This window comes from Schistocerca americana, chromosome 3 (assembly GCF_021461395.2).
Source record: "Schistocerca americana isolate TAMUIC-IGC-003095 chromosome 3, iqSchAmer2.1, whole genome shotgun sequence".
NCBI classification, from domain to species: domain Eukaryota; kingdom Metazoa; phylum Arthropoda; class Insecta; order Orthoptera; family Acrididae; genus Schistocerca; species Schistocerca americana.
This window is the reverse complement of record NC_060121.1, coordinates 207122851-207136041: the sequence shown is the minus strand read 5'-3', so window position 1 is coordinate 207136041 and position 13191 is coordinate 207122851. Positions and strand designations below refer to the sequence as shown.

Sequence of the window (13191 nt, the reverse complement as noted above, 5' to 3'; positions counted from 1 at the left end):
GAGAATGGATGTTGAAGACACAGAAGAACGAAGACAGACAGTCTTCACAGAAAAGACGTATCATATAAACATTTTGTTCATAAAAATTAAGATCAGGTGTTAAGCGATCATACTGTCAGCGAAGGATTTCTTTACAAAGTACATGAAAGGTTAGAACAGCAAACTATCATGCTAGGGCTTCTTCCTCTGCCAGATTTGGTCAAAGATATCGGTTAGTTGTTCTGCTAAATGTGGCAAACTTAGAAAGCTGTTTGAAGTCGTGCTACACTATCCTCCTCCTCCTCCTCCTCCCCCTCCTCCTCCTCCTCCCCTTCTGATACATTCCCAGATTCTCTTCTCCACCTTGTTCCAGCTGTCCTCCCAGTTATTGCCCTTTAGGGACACCTTTCTCCTCTACCTTCCTCCACACTGTTTGCTTAAGAGTCCTCCTCAATGCAGACTATTTTTTTAAATATAGTACCTTGTTGTTCATTATCGCACGAAGGCACATTATGCACACATGGATATCATCTTTGGATTCTCCCATATTAAGTTTAGCTACATGTCTTGACCTTCGTTTGAGGCCAGGACTATCCAACATCTCCAGGGCTGGTCTGAGGTACCCATTGTGTCCAGGACTCCCTGCTGAAAAGAAAGCCACTGTTATGAAACTAAGATTATAATTGATATGTAATAATGAACTATTTTACATTAGACAAAATATATAGCCAAGAGCTCCTTATCCTCATTTATAATGTTAGCCTTTTCACTGTGATATAAGGTCTTATCATGCTAGCCATATATTCATATAAATTAACATTATTTTAGAAGTCAGACAAGTTAACAAAATTCTTTACGTTTCTTTAGGACATAATTTCATCTGTAGTGTTGAGGTTAAAACCTGTACACACACACACACACACACACACACACACACACACACACACACACACACACAGTTTCCATCATGATCACTATTCATCTACAAAAAATGACAACATTAACAATAAACAGCAAAGTAAAATACATTTAAATACCACTTTTGCAGCACACAAGAAAGTAGTAGGTGAGGCAAAACAAGATGTAAAATTGGATTCAAGATGCATAACGAACTGTGAAACAAATTAACAAAATGAACTGAAAGGGCGGATAAAAGGGGTAACAGTGAACAGCATATTGCTAAAAAACAAATGACATAGAATTTAGAGAAAACGAGGACTGCGAATAACCTTTAGCGTCAAAATATCAAATGCATCTAAGACAGAAGATACTCAGTAAAGTGGAATCTGAACAAAGGGATTACTTGCTTAAAGAAGTAGTGTCTCATGTTCTGGTGATCAGTTTTGAAACTTGCTTTGTTAAATATTAATTTCCTATTTCTGAGAAAATTTCAAACACTTGAGTACTTGTAAATTTTTGGAACACTACAGTAACATGAACAGTAAACAAGTGCTATATGAAGAACCAGTGTGCTTACTTATCAAGTGTACCAATGGAGACATTTGAGAAATGACACAGTTGGAAATTAAAAGACAATCTGTGTCTCACTTCCCCAGTACTTGCAGTTCTTTCACCAAGAGAAAAGAAGCAAATCAAGAAATAGAGAAAGGGAAAAGTACAAAATGTATATTGCTGGAAGTCATTCGGAACACCTCATTAAGGAAAAAGACACAAAGAACTGTTAAGAAGTGTGAAAGCACAATGAATTTCACCTACTGAATTGTAAATCTGATAATGATAATGGGCTGCAGCCACGTGACAGGAAAAGATAAAAGCAGAAAATATTAAGCAAAGCAAAGATAGAGCAATCCAGCTGGGAAGTAAAAAAATAAATGAATGTACATAGCTTAAAACAAATAAAACAGATACATCAGAAACATACAAATACACACTACAAGTAATACTTACAATGGAAACAAGTAGATTTATGAAGATGCACATAGAAACCAAATAGGAAGCAAAATTGTTTAGAGATGGAAAAGGGAATAGAAGTGAACTCTAAGTAAATGTTAAGAGTTATGTGGAGGGCTAGTCTAATTAACTAAATCACAGTGCAAGCGTAAGCATGGACACAGATTTGTAGATCTATTAGTAAAATGTTTATCACAGTCTCAAATTTCAAACATTTGATGTTATTCTCCCCATACATGAGCACTGCACATTCACAACTGGCAAGAATAAATGTGGGTAATATTTGGCAGCTAGATTGGAGGTTTTAAGATTCTGAATGTTAACATCAAAGAACAAAGTCTCACGGAAGTTCCTTATTTCAGGGACCAATAACCTCGCTGTTTGGACCCCTCCCCCAAATCAGCCAACTAACCATCCCTATTTCATTGAAATCTTGGAGAAGAAGGGATATGGGCCAATGAAAAGTAGGAAAGTAACTGGTCTAGGTTTCAACCAGCCACCCAACTACACCTCAACACTTGCACAATCAGTCCCAGAATATCAGTAGCACAGAAGTACCCCAATCATGCAATGTTAGTTAGAGGTGACTTAATCCTACCAAATATAAACAGGGACATCTATGAATTTTTTGCAGGTGGCATGGACACACAATCTTGTGAAATATTTCTGAACGCTCTTCTAGACCTTATAGCTACAAGCAGGCCTGACCTTACTGTCACCATCTGTAAAGATACTGACAACCTTTGTGGCTAAGATACCTTGATTGCTAATCCCAGATTTAATTTTCTATACAATATAACCCTTCCAATTAACTATTTCAATTTTTTCCTTCATTTACAGTTATCAACTGGATTTTACAATTATGCCTCTTTCAGCTGCCTAATTGGCAGTTCCTGCACCACACTTCCCTGTTTAAACTAGCAGTTCTAACTCCAGGTTTTACATTAAAGTAACATCTTATGGTAAGTATACAACTGCGTTTGAGCTTACAGAGAGAACACAGAAAGACATACATCAAGTATCCACCGTATGAGCTAATACCTTACTATCTCCTTTACAGTTCTGAAACATCTAGCAACCCATTCCGACTCAATTTGAGTTTACAACTCAAAATTGAATAAAATCAATTTGCTCACTGTTACGTTTAATGTTTAACTGAATGTTTGGTTCTATAGCTCAAAGAAACTAACAACTATCACTATACGGTGGCCGAACTTCCCAGAAAGGGGCCTCCCGGCCAACAATGCCATACGACCATTTCATTTCATTTCATCACTATCATAAATCTTCTGAGCAACAGACTGTGTGTAAATACTTGGAAAGACATGAACCTCTGAAACGTTTCAGATTTAACTGAATAATGCAATTGCCGTCTTCAGAAATAAAGCTTCACCCAGTCTATGGCTATTGCAACATGACAGTGACAACAACATCGGGACCTAGAAATATTTGCATCTGAGCAATACAACCATCCCAGCAAAAATGAGCAATTTTTATTTCAGCAAGAAATTGTTAATGCAACAAAACCACCTCTTATTTGAAACAGGTTCTCAGATCAAATCCTGCTATTGTGAAATGAAGTTTGTCACTTTAGGACAACATTCAATACCTTATCAGCTGGAGGAGAGGAAAGGAGGAGGAAAGGTTATATGGCTGTCACTGTTCAATCGTTGCAGCACCAAAGAAACAAAACATGAAAAGCACAGACAAAAAGAAAACACACAATCCATTTTGGTCTTCTACCTTGAAAATGGTATGTTGGCCTGCGGACAGCTTTGCGTCTCGGCCAGCAACGGAAACTGAATCTGGAACCTTCAAATGTAAAGCATGTGTTAGACGTGTTCACCATACAGTTAATGAGTGTGAATCATATAAATGCAGACTTTTGGTAAATAAACCTTCTGCAGTCTTTTGTTCATAGAGTGACAGTAAGAAACTGTTAAAATTACCAATGTGTTTTTTCTTCGAAATTGTTACTTTAAAATCGTTACAATATTTTTTTTGCAAACTACTTCAGTCCCATGCGTAAAATAGAAAAGATAAGAAATATGACAGACAAACTGAAGACACTTACATTATCTTTCATGGAAGGTATGAGATAAAAATGTATGGTCTTAGTGATGTGGAACATGCTTTTAGAAATTAGTTTTTTAACTAGGCTGCTGTGAATAGTTTTGGTGAAATATATTTTTTTTAAAAAACATACCAGATCCTGAGCCACTCGCAGCCAATCTCTCCTCTGATGATGTTCTTGATTCAGAGACCCGCTGCTCATGCCTCATCATGACCAGACGGAAACTGAGGTACTCTATAAGATGGTCCAGACCCTGGTTTGTTTCATCTAGGAACTCGCGCACCCACCTGCAATGTATGTTTCCATTACTTTATTTCTTTCACCATTCTTTGGTAGTGCACTGAACTGCAATTGTCCCAACTATCTTTTTCTGCTTCTGAGACTTCCTGCAAATGTCTATGAATCTAACGGTACATGTAAATCATAAATGAGGCAAAACAGACTTCTCTTCTCTAGAGCACCACCTTTTAAAACACAAAGAGATTCTCAATATACTAAGTGCGATGTACTGGATATAAGCAAGCTGCATGGGAATCTGCACACGAAGCATGGAATGCATTTGAACTATGATGGGAAAAGATTTGTTTGTGATCGTGTTAGTGAAATAATCAAAGAAAGACTTGTAAGGGATAGAACAATTTATCAGCTTCCTGAACATCCTTCCAACAGCAAGGAAAACAAAATAAACAAGAAAGAAGAACGAAAATACAACGCTGCTGACGTTACTAACTTAAACTAGAGGTATGTGATGCTGTAAATATGATTCCCAATTACCAAATCGTGAATACGCCCGAACTAAAAATTTATCACCATAATGTGCAATCCCTGCGTAATAAGATCGATGAAATTAACGTTCTATTAACACATGAACTTAATGATATCTCAGTGTTATGCATTTCTGAGCACTGGCTTAACCCAGAATTAATCCAGAATACGAAAATAAACAAATTCGTCTTGGCTGCTTACTACTGCACGAAAAACAGCAAACAGGGTGGGGTAGCAATTTACACAAAGGATAACGTAGATTTTATTACACTACCTGACTTAACCAGGGCAAATGTCGAAAAGGATTATGAAATTGCAGCTATAAAAATTACTCAGCTCAACCTGGTTATTGCTACAGTTTACCGATCACCGTCCGGGAATTTTGAACTTTTCTTAAACAAAATGGAGTCATTGCTAAATAAAGTAAATAAAATGGATTGTGAATTGATAATCTGTGGTGACTTCAATATTGACTTCCTCACAAATAGTGGAAATAGGGAGACCATTTTGAACCTTGCAACGTCCTACAATTTAAAGGCTGAAGTAAAAGCAGCTACCCGAGTATCAGAAACTTGTCAAACAGCTCTTGATCAGTTTCTAGTAAAGAAGAGTTTACACAACACCTCACTAAAAATTTTCAATGCAGGTTTTAGTGATCATCTTGCTCTAATATTAAGCATAAAAGTACAAGGCAGTATTATTAACAACATGTCTTTTAGAACAGCATATCGAAGCTATAATCAGCATAATGTGAACTACTTCAACAACTTATTACAGAAAGAAAAATGGCTAGGAGTGTACAAAATGAACGATATAAATGAAAAATTCGACACTTTCATTGATACATTAACCCATTTCTTTGAAATTGCATTCCAACTGAAAACATTAACCATATGGGGAAACTCTAGAACAAACAGCTGGATCACAAAGGGAATAAGGGTTTCATGCCAGAAGAAACTACTACTTCATGAAATATGTAACTCAAAAAATTCCTCACCTGTAGTATGCGCATACTATAAAAAATACTCCAAAATATTAAGAAAAGTAATAAAAGCAGCAAAAATAATGCATAATGATGAAATCATTTATAATTCAGCTAATAAATCAAAGGCTATGTGGAGTGTTATAAAAAAAGAATGTGGAGAATACAGACAACCTTGGAAAAATATAACACTATCACATAAAAATAAAAAAGTAACAAACCCCTTAGAAGTAGCTAACACATTTAACAACTTTTTCACAGGTGTTGCTGAAAATATGTTACAATCAAACTTTAAGAGCATCCAGGCAAATGAATATAAAATAAGTACATGTAGAGGATCAATATACATCAGTTGTGTTTCACAAGATGAAGTAGCTAAAGCAATAAAAGGACTAAAAAATTCCAAATCGGCAGGTATTGATGGTATACCTGCAACAATGTTAAAGAAGAGTGCATCAAACCTAATTGAAGTACTCACACATTTATGCGACTGCTCACTTCAGGCAGGCACTTTCCCTGATGTGTTAAAAACATCAAAAGTTATTCCTGTATATAAAAAAGGGGATAAAGACAATGTAAATGACTACAGACCCATCACAATTTCCTCCTGCATCTCTAAAGTACTGGAAAAAGTTATTTATGAGAAACTTATGAAATTTATAAATAAAAACAGCATCCTATGTAATGAACAACATGGGTTCAGAAATAAGAGGTCAACGACAACTGCTGTCTATGAGTGCATCAATTCCATCCTAAACCTGACGGACAAAAAACAGGAAACAATAGGAGTCTTTATTGAGTTGTCAAAAGCTTTTGACATGGTGGACCATAAAATTCTGCTATCAAAGCTAGAAAGATATGGTATTCGAGGTCTGTCCAACAAGTGGATCAGTTCCTTCCTGACAAATCGTATGCAGGCAGTGTGCGTCAAGCACACAAATATTGAACAAAAAACTGTATCTAATCACTTATCTGACTATAAACAAATAAAATGTGGTGTAACCCAAGGATCCGTATTGGGACCCCTTCTGTTTCTTCTGTACATAAATGATCTAAGCTTAAATATTGATGCACACAAATCAATCATATTTGCAGATGACACCACGATTCTACTAAAAGGAGACGACGACGAACAGTTACAGCAGACAGTAAACACGGTCACGAAACAACTTAGCAGCTGGGCACAGAGTAATCAGCTTGTAATAAACAGTAAGAAAACCGTTGCTCTAAAATTCCACAATGTTCCTAACAAGGACATGTTTATCCCATCAGTCTCTATCAATGACGAACCAGTTGGTAACAGTACTGAAACCAAATTCTTAGGACTTTGGCTGCAGAGTAACATCAAATGGAATAAGCATATTGAATGTCTCAATGCAGAACTGAGCAAAACATGTTATCTTCTTTGTTCATTAAAATCATGCTGTAGTGAGAAAACAGTAATGAATGCATATCATGTGTACTTTCATTCTCGTCTTAGATATGGGGTCACCTTCTGGGGAAACTCTAAAATAGCTAATAGCACTTTTAAACTACAAAAAAGGGCCATTAGAATCTTGTTTGGGTGCAAGCCTAGAGACTCTTGTAAACCCCTGTTTAAGAAATCTGGTATTCCCCATTACCGTGTGTATACATTATGGAAACCCTTTTGTTCTTTAAATTAAATGTAATAGGCAAGGACCAGAGGCTACAAAAAAACTGTGATATACATGAGCACTTTACCAGACAAAACAGGAACTTACATATGACTCAAATCAGCACAGCACTGTGCCAAAAAGGTACTTTTCACATGGGAGTTATGCTTTATAACAAACTTCCTGAAAACATAAAAGCTATCACTGAGGTCAATACATTTGGAAAAATCTCTAAAGTCATATTTACAGCATCACTGCTTTTATTCCATTGAAGAATATTTAAATTTATGAAATGTGTTATATAAATACTTGTGTGTAAAGTGTATTATTGTAAGCTTAAATATGTATGCCTTGAAATTACTTTCAGCCTGTATATTTATAACTTGACTTGTCCAATGTCTTATGCATAAGCTGCTATAACTGAGCTATGCTAGCTGCAATGTGCCATTCAAAAAACAACTGGTGACACCCATGTTCTCCAATTGTGTGTTTCTTGTTCCAGTGATTGGTGAGGAGACATCACAAATACGTGACTAGACTACCCTATGGGATTTTAACTGAGCTCCCAATGTGGTGAATTTTAGAAAGAAAAAAATTTAAATTTCTCTGCAATGTGAATACATTTATTCCACACATCAAGCTACATATGGACACAATCTGCAGAACATAGAGAGGAAATATGACTGGCATTACAAAGGACAGCTTTCACAGATTTTGACAATCATATACCATGGATACAGTGGGTGGCTCCACGGAGCAAGTTTAACAGTAGGAGCAGTTTCAAGGGCAGGGACCTTGTCATAGAGATACTGGGAATGCCAGTTTTATCCCTACCTCAGGATTATTATCTCTATAATCATCATCACTGTGTAGCTAGGAATATTGTCCCTTTGAAATGTGTAGTAGCAGTACAGGAATTTCTTTCTGAAACTAAGTACTAATCAGTCATTCCCTTTCCAAGCAACTCTATAGTTTTCTCAAGTAAATTCTCCTTTTGGTAAAACACATTAATTAAAAATCGACTGTAGAAGGAGCAATATTTCATATAATTATTTTTATAGGGCTTTGTCAGCGGAACACTCACTGTATACTATGGAGTTTTGGTAGGATGTTAAGCATGTCGCAGGCATAACAGCACTTCGCATCAAAGAGTTCTCTCTAGAACAATTACACTGTCCCCTTCATGTATTTTAACATTAGCCTTTCATTATATTTATAGAACGATGGCCTTACAAACACTAAGCTTGGAACAGATTAATGATAGTTGCTGGAGCAGTGTTTACTTATTTCAGACAAACTGACTAAGACATTGTGCTGGCATAAGCTGGTTGGCGCCAGCACACCACGTGGCAAAGAGGTTGCAAGAAGATCGAAAGAGGCCAAAAAAAAAAGTCGCAGGAAATGCACCATCAATGCCCTCTCGGTCGCCAGTATTTAGATAGCTGCTGCGGACCGGAGGGCCAGCGAGTTCGTGTCTGTAGCACCAAGTAAGTTACAGTGCCCTCAGTCGCAGCCCAGCTGGAATTTCAGTAGCAGTTAGTTCCACCAGTAACTCAGAGACAGGCAGCATGTAACAACCCTAATAGAGCACATAGTGAACTTCTACTTCACCAGCACCATAGCAAATGTGGACTATACAGAAGAGCTTGTACCACAGCACACGGAAGCTTAACTTACGTAGCTCTTTGGTTATGAATAAAGAACACAGTTAATTTATGCATGCAGTTTGTATACCAGCCACCAAACAACATCCTCTTCTTGCTTCCTGTGTTACAGCTCTATAGAGACAACGAGATGACAAAGGATGGTGAAGAGAATCCTTCAGTGAAGAAGAATTTGTCTGCTTTGCTTGCGTTTCAGATTGCAAGGGTGATCGTATTCGAGTGTTTGCTACATTTTTGTTGTATTCTTGCATGTATTCCAGGAGGGTAGTCACAGAATTAATCCACTTTCTCTTTTCAGAGGCTTTGCTTGTTTGTTTTTTTCCTAACGTATTCCTGTAACCCAATGCTACCCCACCCCCTACACCTCAGCTGCAGACAACCAATGTGATGATCTAACACAAGCTTTTCAGTTTCAGAACCAACAAATTGCTGCCTTGCTGATGGCTGTACAGCTTCTGGCTGCACAAGCAGCACCGGCCACACAACAACAGAAGTCAACCAACCAACACGCCCAACAAGTGCCGCCGACCGGCATACGACTGTTCTGGCAATTTAACGAGACAGAAGAGGAATGGCTCTAATACCTGACACAGTTCCAAGTTCATAGTACAGTTCATCAAGTTACAGTACTGTGAAGCTACAATACCTTCTTTTGCTTACAGGGTCCCCAGTGTTCAGGTTAATACAAAAACGATTCCTAACTGTGTCTTCCGACGAACTCAGTTATGACAAAGTAATCGCAGCATTACCTCGGCACTATGACCAGCAAGTTCAAATAGTTGCAGCCAGGTATCAGTTCTTTCAATTGCAGAAAAAGCCGGAACAGATGTACTGTCAGTGGTACACAGAATTAACAGGCAGGACTAGGAAGTGTAAATTTGAGTATAGTTGCAGCAACTTTTACAATAAAAAGGTGTGACATTTTTCAAACTGATCATGTGATCAACAGTCAGGATGTGCACCCCCTCCATTCTCATTTGCTTGCAATCTGTGACCTGCCTGTTCCTCGCAATGTGTCTGAACTGTAGTCAGTACTAGGCAAGATGACACTGTATTCGGTTCATACCGAATGCTGCTCAGATGGTGGCTCCATTGCATCGCAAAAATGTACCTTTTATGTGGACTAAAGCCTGTCAAGATGAATTTTGGAAACTCAAACATGCCTTGCATAGCTACATATGTTTAGTGCATTTTGACCCTGCTAAGCCAGCAATTTTGCAATTTGATGCTTCTTCCTACGGAATTGGCGCTGTGCTTCTGCACAGAATTGGTGCACAAGACAGACCTATTGCTTTTGCCTCAAAGTTGTTAATTCAAAGTCAGTGCAATTGTCCTCAAATAGAAAAAGAAGCTCTCACTATTTTGTATGGTGTGACAAAATTTCATCACTATTTGTAAGGTTGCAAGTTCTATTTAGAGAGAGACCACAAACCTTTGCAGTCTGTGTTTCATCTGTCAAAGCCGGTTCCTACATGCACTGCTCAAAAATTGAGCACTGGGCTCACAGTATCAGTATGAAATTGTGTACAGACCTACGGCAAATCATGTCAATGCAGATGCCCTATCTTGCCTTCTGATTGGCCCAGACTGATTTTGATGCATCTACTGCATCTTGTTGCCAAATCAATGTACAGGACTCTGAATCATTGAAGTCTTTTCCCTTGCACAACAGAAAAATAGCACAGGCCACGGAAGCAGACCCAGATCTCAAGATTTTGTTGAATTACATTCGCAGATCTTGATCTCTTTCATTGAACAGTATCAAGAACTCAGTTATGTGCTGATATTTTGCACATCAGTCCTGCCTTTCAGTTCAGCAGGATGTGATTCTAGTTCAAAACGACAGTGGACAATCCCGCGTGCTTATTCCGAAAGTGTTGCAAAAGGATGTGTTGAGATTGCAACCACCAAGTACATTGGGCAATTGTTTGCACTGAAGAGTTAGCGTGCCGGCACTGTACTTGCCAGGGTATGGAAGCCCACATTGAACAGATGACGGCACAGTGTCGCGCATGCACGGAGAACCAATCCGCTATGCCACAGACATTTTCAGCTTGGCGTAGCACTCAATCGCCATGGCAACAAGTGCACAGACTTTGCAGGACCATTCAGGAACACTCATTGGCTCATAGTGGTAGACTTTTACCAAGTTTCCATTTGCAGTGCATACAAACTCTACCACATCCCATAGCACCATTCAAGCATTGTCCTCAATATTTTACATAGAAGGTTTGCCAGAAATACTTGTCGGGCAATGGATCGCAGTTCACTTCACGTGAATTTGAACATTTTTGTGAACTGAATAGCATTCGTCGCCTAACAAACGTTCCATTTCACCCACACTCCAACAGAGAAGCAGATCACTTCATATGCACTTTCAAGTAACAGATGGTCAAGCTTCGCACTACCCACAAATGAGAACAGACGGTGCAACTCTTTCTCGTCCCCTATCACTCCCATACACGAGACGGACTATCACCAGTTGAACTTCTGCACGACCGCTGCCATTGGATGCTGCTACACTTGCTATACATTCAGAGCAACAAAGGCCACAAGTCTATTAATAGCAATGAGGAAAAGGATACTTAACACAGAACCTTGGTCGCAGAATGATTGGTGGTACATGAACTGGCAAGTAAAAATTGGGAGGAGGCCCCCAAAGACCCCACTCATGGGGTGTAAGATGTGATGGCACCAAGCTAGGCTTTACCAAGAGCGAAGAAAAATAAGACAACATGGCAGCGTTGAGAAAAGCCCTGCCAACTGTGGTTTCCAACTAAAGAAGGTGACTGATCAGATACTGTACCTCCCGAAAGCCACACTGGTAAGGAAATAAAGGGTCCCGAGATTTGAGGATGCAACAGAGCCAACAAGCCACCATCAATTTCAGGGGATGTTGCTCAGACTGATTGGCTGGTAAATATCAATGAACAGATCCTTACTGGGCTTAAGGACAGAAATCACAGTACTGTCCCTCCATTGAGAGGGGAAAACCCCTCGGAGACAAATACTATTGGAAATCCGAAAGACTTATTGTCATTGTCTGGGGTTAAGGTGTTGAAGCAAGTGGTTATGGATAGAATAGAGGCCTGGGGCTGAATCATGGGAAGATGAGACGACCACGAGATGTTCTCATACGGTAAGAGGTTCAATGTAGGGTTCCACCTGACAAGGGATAAAATGCACCAGCAGATCCACAGAAAGACCACACAGGATGGCAAGACCCCAGGATGGAAGATGCCATTACCAATCTAGTAGAGTGCAAAGTGCAGCTGCCACCCCACGAGAGAGGAACAGACGAACCTAGGGAGGAGACAAAGTGTTCCCAACACACCCACTTGGTCTGTTCGATTAAGTAACAGCCTTTGGCATGAAGCCGTATAGAAGTAGTAAGACCAGCGTAGGATGGGAACCACTCAAGGTGCTGCAAGATGGTAATCACAGATGGCAATGGCAATGGCCGTGCTCCACCACGGGACCAGCCAGCAGTGAAAGTGAGCTGTCAACGGGGGAATGGCAATGCTGGTTGAGTGAATAATCCTATCAAACATACCATGGGTAACTTCATCAATACAACTTTATAAAGCTGGGGTAAACATGCCTTGGGAGGCCAATCTGCGTGATGGAAAGCACAGCAAAGTATCCTGACTATCGGGAGACAGCAAGGGAATAAGCAAATCAATGGGAAGTGGCTGATATTGCAGAGGTCATTGTGCGGTGACCAGCGTAGTGATGGGAAAGGGGGAGGGGAAGTGAGCAAAAGCAGAATATCAGTGTCATAAGGGACACTAAAATGGGTAACAGAACCATCACTAAGACGGCATAGGTCGTGATCCGGAAGAAATTGGTCTTTGAGGAGACCACGCTCTAGACAAAAAAAGCAATGCCCCACAATAGGGAACGAGCAATAAAAGCCCGAAAGAGGAGGAAGGGAGAGGGATTTGCTGAAGGCGGGCTGTTAGGACAGCATGAATTAGCTGAAAGACGTCCATATTGAAGGAATGGAATATGTTCTCAATATAGATGCAGGGAGCTAATTATATATAGCCAGGAGCTCGTTAACTCCTGATGAGAGGAGCAAAAGAAGCTGAACCTTACACTCAACTGTCATCTGACAAAATGTTGTATCTTGCGCAATGCAAATATTAGACCATGAAAATTTCTATCGTGAAGAGACTATTG

General features: G+C 39.2%; 1 protein-coding gene across 6 annotated transcripts in view; it reads right to left on the bottom strand.

The window, feature by feature from the left end:
• LOC124605323 (formin-like protein) overlaps window positions 1-13191 on the bottom strand; it is a 451910-nt gene that overhangs the window by 83510 nt on the left and 355209 nt on the right. For 3 of the 6 annotated variants that reach the window (XM_047136921.1, XM_047136919.1, XM_047136922.1), the window contains exons 5-7: window positions 4097-4251; window positions 3634-3702; window positions 461-624 (exon numbers count right to left, since the gene is read on the bottom strand). In XM_047136921.1, coding sequence (XP_046992877.1) covers window positions 461-624; window positions 3634-3702; window positions 4097-4251 — 388 coding nt within the window. The remainder of the gene's footprint in view (window positions 1-460; window positions 625-3633; window positions 3703-4096; window positions 4252-13191) is intronic. The other 3 variants (XM_047136920.1, XM_047136923.1, XM_047136925.1) reach the window with 3 other exon arrangements.